The sequence below is a fragment of the Salmo salar genome, chromosome ssa20 (genome assembly GCF_905237065.1).
Source record: "Salmo salar chromosome ssa20, Ssal_v3.1, whole genome shotgun sequence".
In the NCBI taxonomy this organism is placed as follows: Eukaryota; Metazoa; Chordata; class Actinopteri; order Salmoniformes; family Salmonidae; genus Salmo; species Salmo salar.
Window position 1 is genome coordinate 66413172 of NC_059461.1, and position 27902 is coordinate 66441073.

General features: G+C 44.2%; 1 protein-coding gene across 8 annotated transcripts; it reads right to left on the reverse strand.

Moving 5' to 3' along the window:
- Nucleotides 1-1482: 1482 nt before the first annotated feature.
- LOC106581150 (rho GTPase-activating protein 32) lies at nt 1483-27852 on the reverse strand. Of its 8 annotated transcripts, XM_045703802.1 has the most exons (23): nt 27528-27847; nt 24441-24569; nt 19284-19397; nt 18111-18210; nt 17770-17867; nt 17383-17467; nt 9754-9840; nt 9227-9370; nt 8871-8963; nt 8590-8712; nt 8331-8408; nt 8061-8142; nt 6746-6895; nt 6525-6627; nt 6221-6365; nt 5840-5922; nt 5493-5600; nt 5231-5376; nt 4927-5140; nt 3155-3303; nt 2871-2945; nt 2017-2724; nt 1483-1775 (listed from the first exon to the last, which is right to left on the reverse strand). In XM_045703802.1, the coding sequence occupies exons 3-23, from the start codon at nt 19373-19375 to the stop codon at nt 1483-1485; spliced, it is 3156 nt and encodes a 1051-aa protein (XP_045559758.1). In that variant the 5' UTR covers nt 19376-19397; nt 24441-24569; nt 27528-27847. The 8 variants fall into 8 exon arrangements, with proteins under 8 accessions (XP_045559758.1, XP_045559759.1, XP_014018478.2 ...); XM_045703803.1 differs by lacking the exon at nt 24441-24569 and having other exon boundaries at nt 17770-17861; nt 27528-27848; XM_014163003.2 differs by lacking the exon at nt 24441-24569 and having other exon boundaries at nt 9233-9370; nt 27528-27848.
- Between the last annotated feature and the right edge of the window lie 50 nt (nt 27853-27902).

The following is a 27902-nucleotide window of genomic DNA, read 5'->3' on the forward strand; positions in this document are numbered from 1 at the left end:
GTTCTCCTGGAGACACTCTCTCTCCTGGGAGGGCCTGGTTCCTCACCTGGCCAATGACCCCTCTGGTGCCTGATGTAATCACTAGGGTCTGAAAGCTGCTGGCCAGGGGAGATTGGGGACATGGCAGGTACTTCACGTTGGCTGTCCACTCTGTCGATGGCCAGCAGGCAGGCATTACCTGGGTCTGACCTGCTTCTGGTGTGACTGATATCTCTGCCGCTGATGTCACTCTGTGGGACGGGAGGATCCAAGTTCTCATAAGGAGACATGATAGGGCCCTGGGTCCTCTGCCTGGCTCTATTCTCTTGCCTGATTGGATGATAGACTAGTCTGTCACAACTCTCTGGGTGGTCCCAGGACTCGTAAATGACTCGCTCTAGATCCCTACTCTCCAAGAAGAGTTCTCTTTTTGCAGGTGGGATGTTGTTTGAAGGGCGATAGTGGTAGCCAGGATGTCCACTATCCCTAGTAGAGCGCATGGTGTATGACTGACTGTGTCGGATACGGCTTGTCCTGTAAGGGTCCACATAGTAGTAAGACTCCTCTGGAGGCGCTGCGTCTGAATAGGAGCTGTAGCGGTACTGAACGCGTCCGTTCTCAAAGTATGGCTGCAGGGGTTGAACACCTGACTGGACAAGCCTCTGGCACTCCTTTTCCTGGACAGCTGGACGTTGGACATAGAACAGGATGTCTGGGGGTAGGACGTCAGTTTCTGCCAGTTGAACACAACTAGGTTGCTGGGCATGGAAGGAGCGTGCCCTGCGGATGACCGGGTACCCCAGGGCTCTCTCCTCAGTCCTCTGCCATTGTCCCCTGGATCTGTGGTGGCCGCTGGAGCTGTGCTCCTCCCTGGGTTGGGGTTGACCTCTGTACTGGGGGGAGGAAGATGGGTGGTGCCGGAGGCCTAAAGTGCTGTAGCAGCTGTCAGACGTGGGTTTGTACATGCTCTTGGGCCCTGCCAGGTGGGGAGGGAGACAGCCAGGCCGAGGATGGTGAGGTCCAGATACCTGTCCTGCTGGATTGACCCGATGATGTCTGTACACATCTTCAGCCTCCCTCATAGCTTCCCCTTCATCAGAGCTGTACTGATGGACTAAGGACGGCAGAGGAGGACATGAAGGGATCTCCTCCACAGACCCTGGCATGGACGCCTCAGCCAGAACAGTCCGATAGTTATAGGCATTGACAGAGTCAGTGTTAGCGAGGACAGCGGCGGCTAACTGGCTCTGAATGGAGCAGACTGATTGAAAGGGAGGGGAGACCCTACCACTGAGATACAAGGAGGAAACCGTCTGAGGCTGAACAGGTCTCACAGCTCCCAGGGGCCTGTCTCTCCCTTCTCTCTGGTCCCTCACCTCTGTGCTGCCCTGCAGTAGAGCTCCAGCTTCTAAGGGACTGACAGTGGGAGTGAAGTTACTCATAGCCACATGGCCCTCAGGGGCCTGTTTTCTCGCATGGCTAGGGAAACGGCCACAAGGACTCTCAACTGATGTACCAGCCAAGGGTAAGAGGGGGGATGGAGAAGAGACCTTGAGGTCGCCGTAATCCTGAGAGCAGGATTGGAGGTGGAGAACAGAGGGCCGTGGGGGTCTGTCCAGGGGATGGGGGGTGTCCTGTCTCTGGAGAGGATAGGGGGGGTTGGGTGCTCCTCCTCTGGGAGGTCAGAGTGGCCTTCTGGGCAGACTCAGCCAGGGCCAAGGCCAGCCTGCGGGCAGCCATCGTCAACGGAGGGTGAGGAGGGAGGACAGACACTGAATTCACAAGCCTATCTGTTCCTGGGGAGGCATAAGACAAACAATGCTGCTACAGTATGACAGGACAAACAACGCTGTGATCAGACATGAGGGGACAACACATAGAATAATACCATAAGAACTTCAGCTAACAAGGGAACACAGTAAGAACTGTACATGTCCATGTTAAACTTTGCTGCACATTAATGATAAACTGTAGATTTAAAAAGGCTTTACAAATAAAATGAACAAAAATGTAACTTGTTTTTAATGTGCCACTGACCTGGATCCTGAGGGTTTTGTGAAGCAAGGCTGTCTGTGAAAGTTGATGTGAAGCTTGGAGGGCTGGGGGGCCGGCGGGGAGCCCTGGCCTCACTCCCCTCCTCACTCACTAGTTGGGCCTCACACAGATCCAGAGGTGGAGGGGAGGAGGACTCACCCCCCTGGGTGTCTGAGACACAGCGTGGGGTAGACACACACACAGTGTGCACATCTGTTTCAACCACAGGGGGGGACGTAGAGGACTTCCGTCGGAGTTTGGGGGAGACGACCACTTTCTTTTTCTCCCCTCTTTTCCTATGGACTGGGCTGATGTCAGGGGACTGGGAGTTACTGAGGACTTTATTGAGGGATGAAGAGATGGGCTCTGATTCACTGGAACCCCCGACATTCTTCCTCCAGTTGACGCTTGCTTTGCGTTGAGGAGCGGATTTAGTTGTTGGTGGGCTCAGTGGGCTGCACTGGAAGGACATGGGGTCAAAGTCCAGAAAGGCCATGCCAGGGGCTGGAAGACAGAGGTCAAGGTCATCCTCCTGATGAGGAGGGGACACACCAGCTGGGTCATAGACTGGACCACCAGCACCATTATGGCCCTCCTTGGTCTGTTTGTGGTAGCCTTTGTCCCTGGCATCAGACAGGTCATCCCTGAACGCGGTGGAGAGGGCATCGCTGGTAGAGCGTGGTCTAGGGGGGCGGTACATCTGGGGCTCACCTAGAACAGATAAGACACATAGTATACATTACTGTTCAGAGGCAGACTTCAACAGACAACACAAATGATTACCCTAAATTTGTTTATCACGTATTATGAAACACAGGTACTGACAGGATTGAAAGTGTAACTGGGGGCATATTTACCTTCCACATTGTGCAAAGAGGTGAGAGATTCTTCACTTTTGGTGGAGCGCAGTGTCCCACTATCTCCTCTTCCACCTGAATAATATGGAAGTACAAACTGAAGTTGAAAATATACTTCTTAAAAAAAAACATGACTTCTTCACATCACCAAAGTGGAAAAAACACCCATACATTTAACCACAGAGACATGACTGGGAGGTATTTTATAACATGGCTGTGAAGACGGTCCTTATGGTTGTGCACAGTATTGGATGGTGACACTGTAGTGCTGGTTGAGGCCTGACCTGGCAGTGCGATGCTCTTGATCTCATTGGGTTCGCTGGGGTGACGCTTCAGCTTGCGTTTGGAAGTCATGGAGGAGGACTTGCCCAGGTGGAAGAATGAACGCCAGCTTCCCACTGGGGACTTCTTCACCTTCCCAGGAGCCCTCTTACTATAACACAACATGCCCCGTGACTAAAGCGGAACGTTCAGGGTGATCAGAGACATACAGTACCAGTCAAATGTTTGGACACCCTTACTCATTCAAGGGTATTCTTTATTTTTACTATTTTCTACATCAAAACTACAAAATAACACATATGGAATCATGTAGTAACCAAGAAAAGTGTTAAACAAATCAAAATATGTTATATTTGAGATTCTTCAAAGTAGCCATCCTTTGCCTAGATGACAGCTTTGCACACGCTTGGCATTCTCTCAACCATCTTCACCTGGAATGCTTTTCTAACAGTCTTGAAGGACATCCCACATATACTGAGCACTTGTTGGCTGCTTTTCCTTCACTCTGCGGTCCAACTCATCTCAACTGGGTTGAGGTCAGACGATTGTGGAAGCCAGATCATCTGATGCAGCATTCAATCACTCTCCTTGGTCAAATAGCCCTTACACAGCCTGTAAGTGTGTTTTCGGTCATTACCCTGTTGAAAAACAAATGATAGTCCCACTAAGGACAAACCAAATGGGATGGCGTACGGCTGCAGAATGCTGTGGTAGCCATGCTGTTAAAGTGTGCCTTGAATTCTAAATAAATCACTGACAGTGTCACCTGCAAAGCACCCCCACACCATCACACCTCCTCCTCCATGCTTCACAGTGGGAACCACACATGGAGATCATCCGTTCAGCTACTCTGCATCTCACAAAGACACGGCGGTTTGAACTAAAAATCAGAAATTTGGACTCAGATCAAAAGATTTCCACCAGTCTAATGTCCATTGCTCGTGTTTCTTGGTTCAAGCAAGTCTCTTCTTCTTATTGATGTCCTTTAGTAGTGGTTTCTTTGCAGCATGAGACCATGAAGGCCTGATTCACGCAGTCTCCTCTGAACAGTTCATGTTGAGATGTATCTGTTACTTGAACTCTGAAGCATTTATTTGGACTGCAATTTCTGAGGCTGGTAACTCTAATGAACGTATCCTCTGCAGCAGAGGTACCTCTGGGTCTTCCTGTCCTGTGGCGGTCCTCATGAGAGCCAGTTTCATCATAGCGCTTGGTTTTTGGACTGAACTTGAAATGTTCCAGATTGACTGACATTCACGTCTTAAAGTAATGATGGACTGTAATTTCCCTTTGCTTATTTGAGCTGTTCTTGCCATAATATGGACTTGGTCTTTTACCAAATAGGGCTGTCTTCTGTATACCACCCCTACCTTGTCACAACACAACTGATTGGCTCAAACGCATTAAGAAGGAAAGAAAATCCACAAGAACTTTTAACAAGGCTCACCTGTTAATGGAAATGCATTCCAGGTGACTACTTCATGAAGCTGGTTGAGGGAATGCCAAGAGTTGCAAAGCTGTCATCAAGGCAAAGGGTGGCTACTTTGAAGAATCTCAAATATATTTTGATTTTTTTGGTTATTAGATGATTCCATTTGTGTTATTTCATAGTTGATGTCTTCACTATTATTCTACAATGCAGAAAATAGTACAAATAAAGAAAAACCCTGGAATGAGTAGGTGTGTCCAAACTTTTGACTGGTACTGTACATGGTTTATACAACTACAATGTACTGTAGGCTACTAGTTTCTAGAAGCACCAACAACAACCTACCTCTCAGTGGGTAGTTCAATGACTGTGTGGAACTTGCCCATCAGTGCCCCGGGTCCCTCCCCCACCTCGATGTACTCGCTGTGGGACAGAATTGGAGTAGTAACAGGGGAGCCCAGCTGGGCCTGGGTACGGGCCTGGGCCTCCTCCAGAGACAGGAGCTTAGTGGAGGGAGAGCACACCAGCAGAGACTTGGGCCTGGATAGGGTACTGGTACCTGGGAGCAGAGGGAGCAATGTTTTTGAACTTCCCATAATGTCCTAAAAACTTCCCTATAATGATTGCCTAAGCCAGGGTAATGCTGTACCTGTGCTCTCCCGGATGAGGGCGTTGAGTTTGGGGCTGAAGAGTGCCTCTGTGTTGTTCAGTATGAACTCCACCACCACTGACTGGATACGCACCTCCATGAAGGCTGCTGTTCCACTAAAACAGGCCGACTCAATCTGCTTGGATCTGAAACACAGTTATATCCTATTCAACTTCATGGCCAGTCATAACCAGTTACAAAACAGTGAATATTCACAGTAAATACTAATGACAGTGTTGGTTGTTGGAATGTTACAATATACCTAAGCAGGTTGGGAGCCCAGACGATGGCCAGGTTCTTGGTGTGCATGTTGGTAATAGGGCTGAAGGTGGCTAGTTGGGACAAATGTCTCATGAGGAATTCCAGAGTCCTGCAGCACAGACCAGAGAGTATTACAGATCAGGTAGAACACAGACATGTGGAATACACCCTTCTTTACTGTCAGCTTACAATACCAAGCCTTTGACTGTTCAATGCTCTCTGTTAGCCAACAGATGGCGCTTTAGCACCTACAGTTCAGTGGTGACTTTATATACCTTTGTAGTGAATACAGAAGATGCAGTATTGCAGAAGCCATTTGCGTGTGCTGTGAGTTCATCTCCAACTGACCTGTAGTGAGGAGGAGGAAGCTGCTGGATGACGTTGTGGATCTTCACCAGCCTCTCCTCATCAGTAGCAGCAGACACAGCCTCCTGTGGAGGGAGGGAACACCAGAGGTCCACACAGAAAGAGCCTCATAACTAGGCCAGCAGGAGCATTCTGTCCTTTACTGTTGTTTCCCCCGTTTATGGTTATCTTCAATACACCCCACTGTGCTACGAGGATTTTTTCTGATTAAGAATTCTACCCCTTATGTATTAGTACAGTATGTCCCTTGGTTTATTACAAGATGACTATATTATTAAGAATATCTCCTCCGCTATTTTTTTCCCAATCAGCCGCCCATCTCTCCCCTAAGTACCAGTCCCAATCCAGTATTCTGCTACTTACTGAGAATCTCTCATAGAGCTGGTAGGTGAGCAGAGGGTTTGGCAGCTCTCTGAAGTACAGTTTACACAGAGACCCTACGGAGTGGATATCCTGTTTGAAGACATCTCTACTGAGGTCTGGTATCTGCTCCGAGTCAAACTCATGTCTGGGGAAACAGAGAAGACACTGGTTAACGCTCAACATCAGACCATCATGTACAGTCAACACGCTAAAAGTCTGTAAGCAGTACTGACATGATGATTGAATCTCAATATTTTTCAAAGATGTTGTACATTATTTAATGCTAAGTGAAGCAAGGATTTACCTCAGTTTCTGGATGTTGGAGGAGATCCCGGAGAGTCTGTACATCCCATCCACGACACCATGTCTCTCAATGAACTCAGTACAGCATTTGATCACCTGGGGGACTGGAGAAAGGGCCATCAACACAGTAACATCCAAAAGATTTTAACATCAAAGACTGAGAAGACTACCTTTCTCTATACAGTGCTAACTATATAGAGATAAGGCTGCTGGGAGACTGACCATCATGTCCTGAGTTGAGGAGGTGTTCCCCCAGGTCACAGCCAAACACCCTCTCCCTAAGGATCCCACGCTGCCTCAGCTTCTGAGGGGGTGGACGGGACTTCATGAAGCTCCTCAGGAACGTCACCAGCTTTCCGTGCTTCTTACAAACTGATGGACACAAACTGAATTCATTTCATTTAGTTTTTGGGTTGTAAATAAAACAATAACTGTTCATTTGAATCCCAGTGGATAACACTTGAAAGTATGATGAGTCTCCAAGTACCTGCCACTGAAAAACATCCCCACAGCATGATGCTGCCACCACCATGCTTCACAGTAGGGATGGTGCCAGGTTTCCTCCAGACGTGACGCTTGGCATTCAGGCCAAAGAGTTAAATCTTGGTTTCATCAGACCAGAGAATCTTGTTTCTCATGGTCAGAGTTTTTAGGTGCCTTTTGGCAAACTCCAAGCTGGCTGTCACTCCTTTTACTGAGGAGTGGCTTACGTATGGCCACTCTACCATAAAGGTCTGATTGGTGGAGTGCTGCAGAGATGGGAGAACCTTCCAGAAGGACAACCATCTCCACAGACGAACTCTGGAGCTCTGTCAGAGTGACCATCGGGTTCTTGGTCACCTCCCTGACCAAGGCCCTTCTCCCCCGATTGCTCAGTATGGCCGGGCGGCCAGCTCTAGGAAGTCTTGGTGGTTCCAAACTTCTTACATTTAAGAATTATGGAGGTCACTTTGTTCTCGGGACCTTGAATGCTGCAGACATTTTTTGGTACCCTTCCCCAGATTTATGCCTTGACACAATCCTGTCTCGGAGCTCTACGGACAATTCCTTCGACCTCATGGCTTGGTTTTTGCTCTGACAAGCACTGTCAACTGTGGGACCTTATCTAGACAGGTGTGTGCCTTTCCAAATCATGTCCAATCAATTGAATTTACCACAGGTGGATTACAAGTTGTAGAAAGTTGTAGAAACATCAAAGATAATCAATGGAAACAGGATGCACCTGAGTCTCATAGCAAAAGGTCTGAATACTTATGTAAATAAGGTATCATTAAAATAATATATATGTTATCACTTTGTCATTATGGGGTATTATTGTGTGTAGATTGATGAGGAAAACATTTAATCCATTTTAGAAGAAGACTAATGTAACAAAATGTGGAAAAAGTGAAGGTCTGAACACTTCCCAAATGCACTGTATATACACACACACCTCATTCTTCAAAGCACACTTTAAGAGTCATCTCCAGTCAGTTGTACATGCATCATGGAGAAGAGGGAGAACAACGTATTGTTGCTGTAAAACAGGCCACAGTACCTGGTTTTGGCACAGAGCTGGACACACAGGGGGGAATCCTGTCACTGATCAGCTCCACACAGTCACAGGGGAAGAAGCCAACCTGCACAGAGAGAAACAGAAGGAGGAATAGTAACACTCTCCTGCGCTGTTTATGCACCAGATACGATCTAAGGAAGAGTAAGTGATAGTAACCTCCATGTACAGTAGGGTGTGGGATGCAGAAAATGGGTCACTATTATGAAGGGACAGACAAAGCTGTTTAAATCAGACTTATTTGAGGGGTTTTACCTGAAAGCCATGCTTCCCTCTCCACCAGCCAGTGTCCTCTTTAGGAGGCATGTCAATGACTGACACAATGTCCCCTACCTAGAACAGGGACGACACAGAAAAGACAACAGAGAGTATAGTAGTTTGAGTGGGTTTAAAAACATCAAAAACCACGGCAGAATGTGTACAAATACCCTAGTGAATGTATCCCCATATCTTCCCACTGTTCCCTAAACCCCTCCCCTTTCCTGTCCAATCACAAGATGCCCAGACGGGTCACCTCAAAGGTCAGCTCGTCTGTGGCCTGGGCAATGTAGCGTTTGATGACGTGGGCCGCGGCGATGGCAGGAACATTGATGGAGGACTCCTCAGCTACCAGCATGTGGTTGCCCTTGTTATCAATCTGAGAGACAAAAACACATACAGATGGAGTCTACAAAATACTAAAAAAAAACGACATAACGGAGTTTAGTAAAGACATCAAATGGATCTATTACTATCTATGGAAAAAGTCATTCTGCATGAAGTCTAATTGAATAAAGAGAAACATGAGTAACTCACCTCCATCCATGTCAGCACTGGACCACAGTTGATCTTGTTGTCAGCGATGGCTGAGAGACGGGACAGGTAGGCTGCCAACATCTTGGTTATTTCCTGAGGAGAATAGAGCCAGCAGGAATGAGTTAGGTTGAATGCAAAGCCAGGGGAGATACCTGATGTAATGTAACTATGACTGTGGAAGTGTCCCTAATGGCACTCTTTTCCCTAAATAGTCCACTAGTTTTGACCAGTTTCCTGTGCACTGTTCAAAAGTAGTACACTATTTAGGGAATGGGTGTCACTTGGGATACAACCGGTCTCATTCACAGCAGATAGTATAATATTCCCAGTAGTAAGATTTAGTCCTGTTGACTGACCTCTACCTCTACTGTGTCCTTCAGAGAGTCAATGCGGGGCAGCTCAGTGAGTTTAGAAAAGCGTCGGTCATAGATACAAAGGTGGAGGTGTTTGTCCAGCACACGGAAGTCTTCATAGGAGCGCTTCACCAGCCAGCTCCGACTCTGAGACACAAACAGAGACAGTGAGCCTGAAATGAGACCAGACTGAGAAAAATGTGAAAGAATCTAGGATAAAGCTACTGTACAAAGGAACAAAATGGATTATCCCAGCCTGTCTCAAGCCTCTCCTCCTGGACCCATAGCCATTCCATGTATTTGATCTAGTCCAGAGCTAGCAAACATTGTTCAACTAATCATCAAGCCCTCGACTACTTGAATCAGGTGTGCTAGTTCATGGCTACAACTAAATTGTGAAACGTCTGGGGGTCCCGAGGAGAGGGTTGAGAAGCACTGGATTATCCTCCCCCTTAGAGATGAGTATCATGCTTCAGATAAAATGTTCTATGGGTCAGAAACTAGGGCCTAGCCCTCAAGCTCCATTATACCTGGCAGCAGATCTGAACCACGAAGAGTGGCTCCTTGGAGTCCAGACCATCCTTCTTCCCCTCAGTCTGCTCCTCTGCAAAGGACAGCTGCAGGGGAATGGGTACAGAGAGATGAAAATAGTGAGGGACACCACACTCTAAATAATTTAAGAGTTACAGCAACTTCTTTCTGTTTCTGAACTAGTGTGAAAATAAAACACACACCAAATTCATGTTCGGTCACTTAGCTCACTCTCCAAACTCTATCAGTAAATGGACAGTAGAGCCAACTGGGTAACACTATCATGGTTAGAAATTGGTTAGTTTGTTATGACCAGAAACATCTCAAATCTTATTGTATTATCTACATAATATATCAAAAAGAAGAGGCCCCTTTAAAAAATGTGTTGAGGTCCTTTGGTCTTGAGAGCTGCTGACTTCATGTACAATAAGAAAGAAGTCTTGGGAGGTTAAGAAAGTGTGAATGTGCATTTTCAACACCGTGACACTGAGCCCATGACATATGTTTTTCAACCCCCAAAATAATGCAGTATATGAATAATATATAAGCAATTGAGAACCCCTTCAGCGTTTGAGAGGCTATGGAAATGTACCAAAAACCCCCCTCTGTCCCATATAACTCCATAAACTCCTATACCAAGAGGAGATCAAAGCCTCAGGAATAGTTAAGGGAATACAATGATATCAAATACAGGCATAACTTCAAAGGCCTGCGAGGCAGGGGAGGTTTTGGTTATTTAGAACAGTGAGCAGCTAATCTAGATACACTAGAGTTACCCAACACAGTATGGCCTAGTTACCCATCACTGCTCAACAACATTGGAAACCACAGCTCCTTCATACACGTAGCTATACAGAGAGTAACGAATCAATGCAAAATACCTTATTACAAAGCAAACATTTGAAATAGAATAGAAAATAGTCAGTATTGTTTGGAGGATGTCAACTATTAATACAGGCTGGAAGAATAATCATGAATCAATGAGTGAATTAAACAATAACATTAACTATTGTCATGTAGATGGAAAGATGGACGGTTAGCATGACAAGACAACAAACATGAATCAATGATGATTAGCAATATGTCAAGAGGATGTCTGGACAGAGAAACAGTCACATGGAGCAGTCATTTAACACTGCAAACTAAACTGAGTAAATTTAGTGCATGTCTTACTTATGTTTTGTTTACGCTCTTTCCATCCCCCAACTCTTTTTACCAACGCATTTTAGCCAAGCAACTAAAACTGACAACCTCACACGGCGCAGCACAAATCCCTAAATAGAAACATGCCTGCAGTCATTAACTATTAATACACACATCTGGACCCAGAAACAAAATGAAGACAACCGCATACTGGTACCTGCCAACACAGGCTCTTAACTGGTCCTCAGCTATTAAGTCAGGTTACAGCACAGCTGGATGTCTCCCAGACAATGTTCAACTGCAGTCCTGTGTTTCCAGATAGAAGTCACTAAGCTGAACCCGTAGCTTCCTACCACTGGCTGGTGGATTTAGGACAGAGGAAAAGCGTGGAGTTGCCTCTGGATTGAGCAGCGTTAAACAGATGCTGGTTGCTTTCATCTGTCCCTTAGGTTAAATCAAAATGCTCCCCTTCAGTCTGTCCTTCGCCATGAGGTGGATCCACATCATGCTTTCACTGTTTAATTACATCTTAATAGCAGAGAACAGAAATAGGGGAAACATCCCGATGTTTCTCTCTCCCTTGGTCCCTCCCATCCCCTCCTCATCTCAATCTCCCTCCCACTCTCCTTCCTTCCCTCCCTCTACCTTTCCTCATCCTCTCGTGACAAAGGAGCTCTACAGTATATAGGCTAAACCAAAGCAGCTAGCGCACCACCATACGTAAGCCTGACACAGAGAGAGGTGCAGGAGGACACAGACCACCCAGGCATTTCCATTTCAAATGATGCTTCTGTAGAGAATGGAAGTAATCTCGGGCAGAATCGACCCAGTCCGCTGTATTTGTTTCAGAGGCTGCTGTCCTCATGTTGTCATTCTGCCTGAGACCTGATCTGTCATATCCCTGCTGGTCCTGTGTGTGAGTTCTAGGACGACGACATGAGTCATGAGACCCACCACAGGGACAATGTTTTGACACTCCCTCTAATCTGTCAGCCCACCCTCTTAGCATGTAACTTATGACACTATAACAGCAGTTAAAGGTCCAATGCAGCTGTTTTTATCTCAATATCAAACCATTTCTGAGTAACAATTAAGCAGTGTTGTAGTACTCGAGTCCAGGACTTGAACTTGAGTCCCAATTTTCATGACTTGTGACTCGACTTCTACTCGACCATTGGTGACTCGGACTCACCTTCCTGTGACTTGTATTTGTACCTTGACTGGATTGGCTACTAAGATAAGCAGAATATTTGCAGCACTGGGAGCGCAGAGCAGACAGGGTTCTGTTCTCTAGCTAGCCATGGGAATGGCGCACCACACTGGCACACGCAGTCTACATCAGCTGGTGAGCTGCGGGGGAGCAAGCGATGAGTGTGGGCAGATAAGAAGGCAGGCTCCACTCTGGCTCCGCCTCCGATCATACACATCGCGCAAGCGACTCTTGCTTCCCCGTAACCACCAGTCGCCAGCCTACTATTTATCTTTGCATGGTTAAGAAACACAAACTGCTTTACGAAATTGAAAACAATTCTATTCAGTTTAAAAGTAAAACAACAGTATAGCTATGGTCTTCTCTCCCCTTGAGTATTGAAAAGTAGTTTGTATTTGAATTTGTCATCTCGCTCTACCCTCCCACTTTCACCAGTCTCCCTTTAGTTTTCACTCTGGAATGAAATAACCTGCACAAATATTAGTGGGCGATTACAAAAAAAGTAGCAAATAATAATCTGGTCAATCTGACAGGAGCAATAGCCAATTCCGTCAAGAGACCATTCATCCCTTTAAAACATTACTGATTTAACATAAATATTGAATATTATATTAAAATAAAATGTGTGTAAGACTTAATGAAGGACTATTTGTTTTATAGGCTATAGTATATTGCAGGCAATTATGACCATTGTCACGTCCTGACCATAGTATGTTGTTATTTTCTATAGTAGAGTGGTCAGGGCGTAACAGGGGGTGTTTTGGGTGGTTGTTCTATGTTTTCTATTTCTATGTTTAAGTTCTAGTTTGTCTATTTCTATGTTGGGATTGTTTGGGGTTGATCTCTAATTGGAGGTAGCTGATCCTCATTGCCTCTGATTAGAGATCATATTTAAGTAGGGGGTTTTCTCATTGTTGTTTGTGGGTTATTATCTTTTGAGTAGTGAGTTTTCCTCTCTGTGTCACAGTTTGTTGTTTTTGTATATTCAAGTATTTTCGTGTATTGCATTTAATTTCACTATAATAAAATATGTGGAACTACGAACACGCAGCATTTTGGTCCAATCCTTCAAACAGCCGTGACAACCATTGTGCAACAGGAGGAAAATCTTTGTGCTACTTCAACGCTCACATGAAAATCTTCCCACCAGCCTGCCAATAGTTGTTGTTGGGCAGATTGTTTCTACTAAATATGAGCCAAATCAATAGAGCAACAGACGAGCGTCAAGCCACCAATACAAGCGAGCAGAAAAACAACATTAACTAAAATACCAAATATGTCTAAAGAACCCTGAATCATTCATTTGGCTTTCAAAAGTGATATATATTTTGTTATGTGCACATAAACCAATATTAATGTAGTATTTTTTGTTAAACTCAGACACAGTGACTTAGACTTGAGCACTTGGACCAGGACTCGAGCACTGGGACTCAGCCATAGGGACTCGTGACTAGACTTGGACTCACGCACAGGGGGACTGGTGACTCAACTTGGACTCGAGGTTTAGTGACTCAATTGCAATTAAGTACCTTAAAATCTTAAAAAAGAAACAAAAATTGCTTCATAGCAAAGAGCAGATTCTCAAGCAAGAATTTAGCTAGGACTGTCTGGAAGTGGTCTGAGTGAAGATGGGAACACTGAAAACATCTGTTATTGGCAGATAGCCCAATAAGGAAGAGTTCCAAACCAATTAACTAATTTAACACATGGTGATGTCACCCTGGAAAGGCCAAAGCGCCATCCCACCAAAACAGGCTGAAATTTCAAGCAGTCTTTTCAAACAGCTCTTGCACTATCGTCGTTTTTTTTTATTTTACAGTATTATTCCAACCTCATAGTGTGGAAATATATAAAACACCGGAAAACAGAGCTTTTGACTGCACTGGGCCTTTAAGAAAAGAGTTAAGCGTGTGTAGTCTAAGTGTCAGAGTGAGGCATGGCTGGTCTCTCCCTAGAGTGATATTTCTCTCCTAGCTCAGCTCATCTTCCCCTGTAGGAAGATCTCAAGGTCACAGACAGACACTTCTGTTCAGTAGCTACGCCCCAGCCACACATCTAATGTATCATAGTTGCCACAGCTACAGTAGGTCAGCTATTCTATAGTTACAATGCACTGTGCTTGAGCTTGCATCAGCTCACACACATACATGTAATAGGTCATGTTATACCACCCTACGAACATTGCGCTTCAGTGAGGCGCTCTCAACGGTAAAAGCAAAGATGGTTTAGTATGACGATATGCAAAAAATGCTTCTCCAAGGGAAGAATTTTTCACTTCTCTCATTGACTTCTCAAACCCCGGTCTGGTTTGTCTGCTTCGCAAGCGTTCCCGGAAGTCTCGCGATGTTGGTTTAGAAGCTGGTAAAAGCATCAGTGTGCAAAAGAGTAGATGACTACTGCTCTCTGCTGTCAAGCCCATAGAATTACACAGGAATTATCCAGGCAATGAACAGCCACTTTCACAAATGAGTGAGCAGCCGCTTCCGCCTGACTGATTCAAATTATCACCACAGGCAAAACAAATTCTCACTCTCAACCCTCTGGAATCTGTGCTGACTAATGGCAATGAATCTATAGTTAAAGTGTCAGCAAAAATGACCAATAGGGCCATCCTAAATGACCACCTGACAAGGCTATGGGATGATATCACAGATGCAAGCTAAGCAAACAAAACAACATCTTATACAATTAAATGTTCTGTTACATTCTACAGTGTTAAACATAACTCCCTGCACATAACTGTTCTCTCCTGCCACCTCCTGGAATCTGAAAGCTGCTATAGTTCACTCTCTCAACTACAGTGGTACTGACGCCTGTGGATGCTCCTACAGTAATGCTGTGTACCCAGAAAAATCACACTATTTCTCTGGCTGATACCATCAGCTTCATCCAATAAGTGCTGAGGATTGCAGGTTTAACCTGAGCTGATCGAACAGGAATGAATGCTACTTACCTATATGTATCCTACCCTGTCTTTCTAAGGTCTTCGAAAGCCAAGTTAACAAACAGATTACCGACCATTTAGAATCTCACCGTACCTTCTCCGCTATGCAATCTGGTTTCAGAGCTGGTCATGGGTGCACCTGAGCCACGCTCAAGGTCCTAAACGATATCATAACCGCCATCGATAAGAGACATTACTGTGCAGCCGTATTCATCGACCTGGTCAAGGCTTTCGACTCTGTCAATCACCACATTCTTATTGGCAGACTCGACAGCCTTGGTTTCTCAAATGATTGCCTCGCCTGATTTACCAACCACTTCTCTGATAGAGTTCAGTGTGTCAAATCGGAGGGCCTGTTGTCCAGACCTCTGTTGTCCGGACCTCGGACCTCTATGGGTGTGCCACAGGGTTCAATTCTCGGGCTGACTCTCTTCTCTGTATACATCAATGATGTTGCTCTTGCTGCTGGTGATTCCCTGATCCACCTCTACGCAGACGACACCATTCTGTATACTTCTGGCCCCTCTTTGGACACTGTGTTAACTAACCTCCAGACGAGCTTCAATGCCATAAAACTCTCCTTCCATGGCCTCCAACTGCTCTTAAACGCAAGTAAAACTAAATGCATGCTATTCAATCGATCACTGCCCACACCTGCTCGCCCGTCCAGCATCACTAGTCTGGACGGCTCTGACTTAGAATACGTGGACAACTACAAATACCTGGGTGTCTGGTTAGACTGTAAACTCTCCTTTAAGACTCACATTAAGCATCTCCAATCCAAAATTAAATCTAGAATTGGCTTCCTATATCGCAACAAAGCATCCTTCACTCATGCTGCCAAACATACCCTCGTAAAACTGACCATCCTACCGATCCTCGACTTCGGTGATGTCATCTATAAAATAGTCTCCAACACTCTACTCAACAAACTGGATGCAGTCTATCACAGTGCCATCCGTTTTGTCACCAATGCCCCATACACTACCCACCATTGCGACCTGTACGCTCTCGTTGGTTGGCCCTCGCTTCATACTCGTCGCCAAACCCACTGGCTACAGGTTATCTACAAGTCTCTGCTAGGTAAAGCCCCGCCTTATCTCAGCTCACTGGTCACCATAGCAGCCCCCACTCGTAGCACGCGCTCCAGCAGGTATATCTCACTGGTCACCCCCAAAGCCAATTCCTCCTTTGGTCGTCTTTCCTTCCAGTTCTCTGCTGCCAATGACTGGAACGAACTGCAAAAATCTCTGAAGCTGGAGACTCATATCTCCCTCACTAGCTTTAAGCACCAGCTGTCAGAGCAGCTCACAGATCACTGCAACTGTACATAGCCCATCTGTAAACAGCCCATCTATCTACCTACCTCATCCCCATACTGTATTTATTTATTTATTTATCTTGCTCCTTTGCACCCCAGTATCTCTACTTGCACATTCATCTTCTGCACATCTACCATTCCAGTGTTTATTTGCTATATTGTAATTACTTCGCCACCATGGCCTATTTATTGCCTTAACTTACCTCATTTGCACTCACTGTATATAGACTTTTTGTTTATTTTTGTTCTACTGTATTATTGACTGTATGTTTTGTTTATTCCATGTGTAACTCTGTGTTGTTGTATGTGTTGAATTGCTATGCTTTATCTTGGCCAGGTCGCAGTTGCAAATGAGAACTTATTCTCAACTAGCCTACCTGGTTAAATAAAGGTGAAATAAAAAATAAATTAAATAAAACTTAGTGGATTAATGCACACACTGGATTGAATATTCATGAACAACATTTTAAATATACTGATATATTGGATTTCATGTTGCTTATTGCCTTATCACGTATCCAATTTTATATTCAAATTAAAGGGATACTTCGGGATTTTGGCAATGAGGCCCTTTATCTAATTCCCCAGAGATAGATGAACTAATGGATACCATTTTTATGTCGCCATGTCCATTATGTAGGAAGTTAGATTTAATTTCGTGAGCCAATGCTAACTAACGTTAACGCAATGACTGGAAGTCTATGGGTATCCCGAAGTATCACTTTAAGTACATAATGAATGAGATCATTTATATTCCATCTGTATTTTTTCCAAATATGGGAAATTGGAGAGTGGAATGTGGGTCGGGCGGGGACAGGATGATCTAAAATAATTAGGACAGACTGCTCTCTTCCATTATGGGAATGAGGTATTTTGTGGAACAATTCACCATGATGTCCACTGAGCTACACATGAACTTGAGCCAAAGACACAATTGCCAAAATACCAGCAACCAATGACTTCTGTTCTCCATAGAATGTATGTGTGTTCAGTTCCGGGCAGGGCCTCACCTGCACAGTGCCAAAGTCAACGGTCTCATAGTGGAAGTGGGCACATTCAGCCAGCCTGGGAAAATGACCTCTGGGGAACGTCAGCCTGAAATACAGCAGCATCACCTCATCAGTATTCTACTAGCTGTTACACTGAGGCAGAAAGAGCTAAGAGGGAGAGGAGTGAGGAGAGAGCGAGCATGAGAGAGAGAGCAGAGGAAGAGGGCAGGCAAAGAGAGAAGGCGGAGATGGTAGTGTGAGAGTGAGACAGCAGAGAGAGCAAGTTGACCAGTCAGTCTCTGCCAGGCCCCAGCCCATCATTTTACTGCATTTTATTTTACTGCCCTGGTTTAGAGGCCCATTTTACAGCCCATAATAGACCGTTTCCGTGGGGACGGGAGCACCTACTTCTTCACGTTTTTGACCTTCATGCTGGCTGTGCTGACGCAGGAACGCAGGGTGGGCTCAGGCTCAACAGGAAGCTCTGTGACCTCATCACTCTGTACCTGCCAATCAACAACACACAATACTCAATATCTGCCAATCAACACATACAATACTCAACATTCCTGACATGTAAACCAATTACATGACAGTCAGCACTTTACATTTGCTGGTTCAATAATACTAAAAAGAAACCCATACTAGCAGTATATATATAAGACCACATAGTAGTTGAGTTCAGAAACTGCTATTCCAAGGTTACAGTGCTTGTATCAGACCTCAACTAGTGATTATAGACAGTGTACCATGTCAGTTGGGCTCTCTTTTGGAGATTTCTCTGTTGGAGTAGTGCTCTTGTGTGGATCAGGCTGGGTCGCTTCTTTATCTGGTGTAATACACATGTCCCTACACAGGGAGAGGGAGGGAAGGACAGAGATAAACAGGGAGAGAAATATGAAGAATCTGAATCCATAAATACATTACATTTGAAATACTTGAAATAAAAAACAATTTTCCATAGAAGCCACCAGAGGGAGCCAGTGAGAGACCAATATATTTACATCATGTTTCTGGTGCTCAAATCATGACACTGCACCAGTGGCCCAGAAAACATAATGTACCCTGTGGTATTTACATCCTTGTTACTCTGGTGATAGCAGATAACTACACACCGTCTCAAATGTCTCCTGACTGGTACAGAAAGCTCCAGAGAGGAGTATAGCCTAGCCTACATACAGTAAACACATCATGGGGAAAGAACATACTTAGCCTGACAAAAGAAGCATCTCACACTTGGTAGGACCAAAACAAAGCTATAATGGCTTTTGTGTATGTTCGGGTAAGCAAAGCCTTTCCTTTGAGTAAGTCACGAATGCAATCCGCCCACAAGGGAGCGCCTCACAAAACCTGCAGCTGAAATCTGAGTCAGTGTGCTAGGCAGAGGGAGAAAAGACCTTTCAGACCAACTTTTCTCAGGGACAATGAAGAAGAGTGGATGCCTTAGATTTGTCCTTCCTTCCAGGGCTCAGACGCAGACTGAGTGATGCAGTGATTCAGTCTCATAGACTACTGCTCCTGAGATCTGCTAAAAAGGACAAGAACACTGGCACTGATAGAATGCGCTCATTTCATCTGCTGGAGAACTGTGATTAAATGAGAGCCATCCTATCCAGGCCTGGTTGTTTTCCAGCATACTCACAGTAGATAGAGAAGAGATCATTTGTCTGTCATCGATATACTGTAGCCATCACTAATGTCTTTTAGAATTCCTCTCTTTCCATCACTCTTCCTCCCCGTCAATCTCTCACGTACACATAATACACACACATGCCCGTACAATCACTCAAGCACACACACATCCTCAACTGATCCTGTATACGTCTCCTTTACATTTCTGGGTGTGATATCTGCAGAGTCCTGGTCAGCTGACATAGCAGCAGTACGGTACAGTGCAGCGTGAGTGTGAGAGAGTAACTCACCCCTCAAGGACGTCACCACTTCCTGGTTCTCCCTGATGTCCTGAGCCAGCATTCCCGATCACCGCGGCAACCCCACAGCCAGCCTCCATCATACTGCCTTACTGAAGCAGTCGACTGACGAGATGGAGAAGAGAGAGAGATGGAGGAGAGAGGGAGAGAGGAGAGTCAACCTTAGCTGGGAAGCTGCCAGACATTAACCCACTCTTAGCTGCAGCTTGTGCTGTTCAGAATAATTTCACGCCTAATGTGTCTATAGTAAGACAGGCATTCAGTGAACAAGTAAATACACACTTCCTACACGTCAAATTGTTTCATTCAAAACAGGTCATTTTGAAACATTTATTTTTAAAACAATCTGGAATCCATCCATACTGCAGGTGAAGTATTGGGACTTGTATGTGTGGCTGGGTTTGGAATGGTCCTAAGAGGCAGAAACGAACCCTTCATGATGAGTGTTGTTGGGAAGAGACCCCAGAAGGGATAACAAAAAGTACATACTGACCTCTTAAACATTACAGTTAGAGAACACCCATTTTCAAAACAATTAATACAGGTCTAGGAGCACTACATGGGAGCTTTGGGAATCTCCTTCCGCCAACATGTGACTATGACTATGTTTGGCACCATCCTGAGAGGCAGAAACCAACCCCACCAGCATGGGAGTGTTGTGACAGCCCCCATGAGGACATAGGTCTGGTGTCAAGGAGGCCGAGCCATCATCCCTAATACAGCTCTTTATAGCCTGTCAACAAATAAAAGGAATGCTCTGACAGAGTGAAACAAACACATAACACAGCCTGCCAATCTTTCCATAACTAGGCCTCATGAAAGGCAGTGCTGGGATCTGAACTCACATCTTAGATATTGGGCAAGCACAGTGCAGTGGTAACCAACCAACCCTGGTCCTGGAGTGCTACAGTATGTGCATTGTGCACACAAAGTACCTCAGTTGTACACCTCAGCACTAAAACTCCCCAGCCAATCAATACTGAGGTAGTAAAGCAGGAGTTTTCCTCTTCTCCAATCAGAAGCTGTAATGATGACCATAGAGATGTTTGGAGTAAGGAGTAGTAGATAGATACATCAGGCCAGCCATTACAGTACAGGGTAGCAATTTCCCCAAGAGAGCAAGCAGAGGGAGGCAGCCCATTGGCCCGTAGCCACAGAGTGGTGCTCACTGCTGACAGAGTTCCACACAGCCCTCTGACTCAGCACAATGTGACCAGCCAGAGACACTGGCCAAACCAGACCCACAGATCTACTATATTCTACTGTACTCTCAACTCTCTCCAATGGCAGATGAAGCCTTTCTATAGGATATCCTATCAAACATTAATACAACAAATATTTCAGAAGATAGCATGACGACACAAAAAAACAAGCAACGATTTATCTGAAGTCCCAAAGGTGTCCTGAGTCTCTCCAGGAATAGGCTACATTACTTTGAAGATGAACAAAGTAATACACTAGTTTGTATATACAGAATGTTTTTGCCATTCAGCATAGTCTGACAATTTCTGTCAACCATCAGAATGTTTGGTCCAACTTTATGTTTGTCCAGTAATCTTTTCAAAAGCACTGTAATCTTTTCACTGCATTGCATTTATTACATGATAAAATGTAACATGCCTGACCTTGATTGTTCAGAATGGAGAATGTTTCTTCTCAGATAAGGACATCCTGTGCTGGACATTGCTGTGTAGCAGACACTCCGCACCACCTTATGGCAACATGATAGGTACATCCATTCATTTAGGATATCGGTAACATGGCAATGCAATTCAATTTAATGACGACAGATTTCTTTGCCACGTTTAACATAACCCATACCAAATGTGAGGCCTTGGTAATGTCCCAAATGGTACCCTATGCCCTTCATAGTGCATTTCTTTTGACCAGAACCCTATGAGTCCTGATCAGAAAGTAGTGCGCTATATGGGGAATAGTCTGTAATTTGGGACATTATCTTTCCCCTGCTTATCTGTCAGCCATACCAGACTGGTCATAGTAAAACCATCACCCTGCAATGTACAGAAGCGGTAACTACAAGACATCTTGTTCACCACTTGAAGAAAGCTCTCCATTTCTGCTGCCTAGAGACAGAAACAGCTCTGATCTGGCTTCGACGACTCTGGCCTAAATGGTACTCCAGGAAAACTAGGGCAGCCTACGCAATTCTGCATGCCGTTTATGAAACCTGTATTAGAATTCATGGGCTGGAGTGAGGAATTGATGCCCACACATTATCTCTAAGAGAAGAATTTCATGACACGATCCTCTGAAGCTTCACATTAGGCACACTCACATGTTAACCTAATGCATTTTCTACAGTGCTGTATGCAAGTAGGCCAAAAGCTTTAAGAGACGTAATATATCTAAGTGAGAGGCTAAGGGAGCCGCTGGGAAGAGAGAAATGACTGTTGTTTCACCTCATAGTGTTATGTTGTTCAGTGTCTCTGGGGTCACTGAGCAGCCCCCACCCAGACAGCTGAGCTCACACACACACGGGTGTAGGCAGTACTGTATTCGTCAACAACATCTCCATGGGTTTTGATAAAGGCGCTCCCCAGTGTATGTTTCCATCTGGCTGTTGAGGGGAAAGTTTTGCGCTCTCATTCGGAGCTCTGGAATGCGGTCATAAAGTTAGACGCAGTGGAGAAGGCCTGGGGTTGCTATGGTAACCTGCCGGTTGTGAGCTGCTCCTCTTCTCGACTGATGAGGTAGCCAGAAGAGGAAATGAAACTATGTACACAATACTGTACACTGAACACAATACTGTATACAGTACAGTGGTGATTGGGTTTATGGGTTTAAAAACCGGATTAATGCTATTCTTCTCAGGGAGGAGAATCATACGATTCTATAATCTGATTTACATCTACTACAGTGGGATTCATTTTGTTTCATCTCATGATGAATTTCATAGCTGTATAAATCATTCTTTGTCCCATTCCAGACACACACAATGAGGATTAGAACTATAGTATAAAGGTCATAGACTATACTCTGTCCAAAAATACAGGCGGCTGCAGTAGACGAAAATAAACTGAAATTCATTTATTTACACACAGTTTCTTACCATTGAGAAAAGCAATTCAACAAAGGCCCGACCGAAAGCCTATTTGCATGTTGTTCAAATTTAATCAGTTAGGTATGTGAGAGGAATTGTTGATGCTTAGCTGACATAGGTTTGGTGATGGTAGTAACGTTTAAACGCCCACACCTGTAGAAATACACTTTTTCGAGCTGAAAGACGACGGCCAGAGCTTACCCATGATGTTGCACAACGATTTAAGTCAGTAAGTCATTGTTTTAGTACGATATACAGTATTTGGGTTTGAAGTGACAAATCCGAACTGCCCACTTCACGCAAATCTGTGAGAATGCGGTGTGTTTTCCTATCAAGTTAAGTTGTATTAGTCATATGCACGGGATACACATGGTATACACAGTCCAATGAAATGCTTACTTGCAGGTTGCTTCTCGACAATAAGAAATGAGAAATGCAGTGTCTGTTCCTATGATATGACAAACTCTTTTCAACCTACGTTTCGTTTCATGGCTGGGTTTTATTTGAATTTTACCACACACCATGTTTATTAATCAGAAACTGCTGTATACATCTTCGTGACTGAGATAAGCCAAACAGCCTTGTGTCCACTTGGCTGCCTGAGCCATGGAGCAAATTAAAATGTGGGGTGCAAACATGTGTTTCAGCACCTCCACTTTCTTTTACCTGAAAATTATCATAATCCATTGGATGTCAATTTTCAAAACATATTTTAATAGTCTGTATTAAAAAATATATTACCATTTTATAAATTGTATAATTACGTAATATGATAGCCCCCAAGTCTTGCTTCACTACACGCTCCACTGCTTTTGATTTGTTTGCTATCCAGATAATGAGCAAAGTCATTCTAGCCTATCATTTCACTTCCCGGTGAGAATCAGGAGCACGGGCTGACTTGGCTTTGCTGTACCACAGCCGAAGGTTGCACAGTGCCAATTAACATGTAGAAAATCACATATCAGTAGTCATCATCTATTACCGGAGCTTCATCTTATTCTCTCTAACTATTTTGATGGCGGATTCGCGGCCACAATTTATGGAAGATACCAAAACTTTGGAAATAACGAAGTTAAAGATGCTGGTAGAGTTACTCCACCTCAAGAATTCCATTTGGCGAAAGGCTTGGCACATGCATACTCTGGCCGACTGGCTCTCGTTCAGGCAAGTGAGAAATAAGTGCACTCACGCTATCCGGAAGGCCAAAGTTAGTTACTTTAAGGAGCAGTTCTCTCTCTGTGGGTCTAACCCCAAGAAGTTCTGGAAAACGGTTAAAGACCTGGAGAATAAACCCTCCTCTTCACAGCTGCCCATGTCCCTTAATGTTGATGATGTGGTTGTTACTGACAAGGAGCAAATTGCTGAGCTTTTTAAAATCACCACTTCATTAAGGTTGCAGCCCATATCATCGCCAAGCCAGTCTCTCCTCTCTGGGGAGGTTCCCATTGTATCCTTTCATTTGTTAACTCCCTCTCTCAAAGAAGGCAGTGTATAAAGTCAGAATATCTGCTGTCTCAGTCAGTGCCTGTCACCAAGGGAGTACCCCAAGACTCAATCCTAGGCCCCACTCTTCTCAATTTACATCAACATAGCTCAGGCAGTAGGAAGCTCTATCATCCATTTATATGCAGATGATACAGTATTATACTCAGCTGGCCCCTCCACGGATGTTGTGTTAAACGCTCTACAACAAAGCTTTCTTAGTATCCAACAAGCTTTATCTGCCTTTAACCTTGTTCTGGACACCTCCAAAACAAAGGTCATGTGGTTTGGTAAGAAGAATGCCCTCCCCGCAGGTGTGATTACTACCGCTGAGGGTTTAGAGCTTGAGGTATTCACCTCATACAAGTACTTGGGAGTATGGCTAGACAGTACACTGTCCTTCTCTCAGCACATATCAAAGCTGCAGGCTAAGGTTAAATCTAGACTTTTTAAATCTAGGTTTCCTCTATCGTAATCACTCCTCTTTCACCCCAGCTGCCAAACTAACCCTGCTTCAGATGACCATCCAACACATGCTAGATTACGGAGACGTCATTTATAGATCGTCAGGTAAGGGTGCTCTCGAGCGGCTAGATGTACTTTACCATTCGGCCATCAGATTTGCCACCAATGCTCCTTATAGGACACATCACTGCACTCTATACCCCTCCGTAAACTGGTCATCCCTGGGTTGCTCCTCTTTTCAGTTCGCTGCAGCTAGCGACTGGAACGAGCTGCAAAAAAAAAAACATTCAAACTGGACAGTTATCTCCATCTCTTCATTCAAAGAGTCAATCATGGATATTCTTACTGACAGTTGTGGCTGCTTAGCATGACGTTTTGTTCTCTCTACCTTCTTGCATATGTCTGTGTCCAATAATGTTTGTACCATGTTTTGTGCTGCCACCATGCTGTGCTGTCATGTGTTGCTGCCATGCTATGTTGTCGTCTTAGGTCTGTCTCTCTTTATGTAGTGTTGTCTCTATGTCGTGATGTGTGTTTTGTCCTATATTTTTTATCCCAGCCCCCGTCCCCGCAGGAGGCCTTTTGAAAGGCCATCCTTGTACATAAGAATTTGTTCTTAACTGACTTTCCTAGTTAAATAAAGGTTAAATAAAATAAATATAATAAGACAGGCCAGTGGTTTCCAGCTAGATAAGGTTAGCATGCTAGCTAGCTACACTGACAGCTGTCAGTCCCTCATTTGTTGATGTTTATCAACTCCACGTGGAGATTCCCATACCCAATTCTCAAATATGTACTAGTAGCCTTCTCCATTCTTCGGAGGTGGAACCTAAAAGTGCATTTCCTCTCTAGGACAGGAAATGACATCTAAATAGCGGCGGAAACTTCCTCTGGGGGAGTCCTTTAATATAACTCCCAATACCTCTGCCCTTTTCGATTGAGCCTGCCTGCGGAGTCATTTTCAATATAGGCTTATCTTCAATATGGTTTTACTCATGAGAGATACATCTGTGGCATAGTCTCCTATCCCCTAACCCTGATCATTAACAAGCTTGCACACAGACTATAGTCACCTTTGATCTTCCACAGTGAGTGAATATCTGATCCATATATATATTTATGATATGATATAAATGATCATATACACTATCTTTCAAAAGTTTGGGGTCACTTAGAAATGTCCTTGTTTTTGAAAGGAAAGCTATTTTTTTGTCCATTATAATAACATCAAATTGATCAGAAATACAGTGTAGACATGGTTAATGTTGTAAATGACGTTTGTTTCTGGAAACTACTGATTTTTAATGGAATATCTACATAAGCGTACAGAGGCACATTATCAGCAACCATCACTCCTGTGTTCCAATGGCATGTGGTGTTAGCCTTTAAAATTATAAACTTGGATTAGCTAATTGATCATTAGAAAACCCTTTTGCAATTATGTTAGCACAGCTGAAAACTGTTGTGTGGATTAAAGATGCAATAAAACTGGCTTTCAGTAGACTAGTTGAGTATCTGGAGCATCAGCATTTGTGGGTTCGATTACAGGCTCAAAATGGCCAGAAACAACAAACTTTCTTCTGAAACTCGTCAGTCTATTCTTGTTCTGAGAAATGAAGGCTTCCATGCGAGAATCTGCCAAGAAACTGAAGAGCTCGTACAATGCTATGTACAATGCTATGTACTACTCCCTTCACAGAGCAGCGCAAACTGGCTCTAACCAGAATAGAAAGAGGAGTGGGAGGCCCCGGTGCACAACTGAGCAAGAGGACAAGTACATTAGAGTGTCTAGTTTTGAGAAACAAACGTCTCACAAGTCCTCAACTGGCAGCTTCATTAAATAGTACCCGCAAAACACCAGTCTCAACGTCAACAGTGAAGAGGCGACTCCGGGATGCTGACCTTCAAAGAGGCCTTGAAATACATCCACAGGTACACCTCCAATTGACTGAAATTATGTCAATTAGCCTATCAGAAGCCATGACATCCTTTTCTGGAATTTTCCAAGCTGTTTAAAGGCACAGTCAACTTAGTGTATGTAAACTTCTGACCCACTGGAATTATGATACAGTTAATTATAAATTAAATAATCTGTCTGTAAACACTTGTTGGAAAAATGACTTGTGTCATGCACAAAATAGATGTCCTAACCAACTTGGCAAAACTATAGTTTGTTAACAAAAGATTTGTGACGTGGTTGAAAAACAAGTTTTAATGACTCCAACCTAAGTGTATGTAAACTTCCGACTTCAACTGTAAATACAATACCCAACATCTGATTTGGACCAAACTTTTTTCTAACAATGTGTTAAACCTGAGGAATCCAAAGGAATGGTCAAAAGCCACCCACGGACCCCCACCAATCACACCCCGATAACGTTATAGTATCAGTTCTCTGTGTCTGACAAGTAGTATGGAGCTGCGGCTTGGAGTATTGTTTCTTCATCCTATGTAATGTATTCCCAGAGAAATTGTTGATGTTTTTTTCTCCTGTTCAGAGAAATTAGTAATTGAATTTGTTAGGTTTATGTCTCATCCCACATCCTGATATTACCAGGTTCTGACAACTAGATGAAAGCTTTCACCACCCTGGGAAGTTCATCATTTATTTAATCCGTAGTCAAATTATCTGCATGGTTTCCCGAGTTGTAGTGGGAGGACCAGACCAATTTAATCACGTGACTCCAAGTTTACTTCGATATGATGGTTATTATATCAATATCTCTGCATAAAGGCATTTCCACCGCAATTTTTGACATAATACATTTACAATCTGAGATGGTGGGTGTCATGGCTTGCTGAAATGACATGGAACGACCCTGTATTTATAATTACATGACAATATTTTAGGTTGACTATAATTACATTACACAATTGATGATATATCACATGGCTTACTTTTATTTTCCTGCATAAGTAAAAGCAGAAAATGCATCACCTATGCCATTCATTCCAATTAGACTTTTTTTGGATTTCTCCCTAACCAAGATGGCTTCCATTTTCGCCCCATTATGAAACTTTGAGGGTTTATAGTCCCTCTAGTAATTTAATATGAGCTCTATGTAGTTAACATGTCATTACATAAAACATACTTATCTCATAACCTTCAAAAGCCACAACATTAATTCACACCCTAAGTTTCTCACTCACCTAAAACCAATACACAGCACAACACAAGTAGCCTATGACGACGATGGTAACACTTTCAGATGTTCTTTTAAACATACCTGTAACCGTAGGACAAACCACCACGCGTCTACTCTATCTTCTCCGAGTCGCAGTGTGCCGCGCAGTTCACCACTGTTGAGGGTTTCGACAGCAATGACTTTGATTTTTCAGCATCGCACTACGAAGCCCAGTTCGCACTGCTTGAGTGAAAATGTGTAAAAAGTCAGGGATTCGTCGATGAACATGTCCTTAAAAAGAGACCATGGCACTGAAACCGTAGGCTCTTATGCTCTGCACCCGACGCTGTGAGCGCGCAAAACCAGGCTGGGCGCGTACTCGCAGGCAAATTCAATGATTCCATAAATTATTCTAATCCTAGTGCCCTCAACTGTCCTAGTAGGCCTACATCAGAGATCAGGTTTCAATCGCTCTTC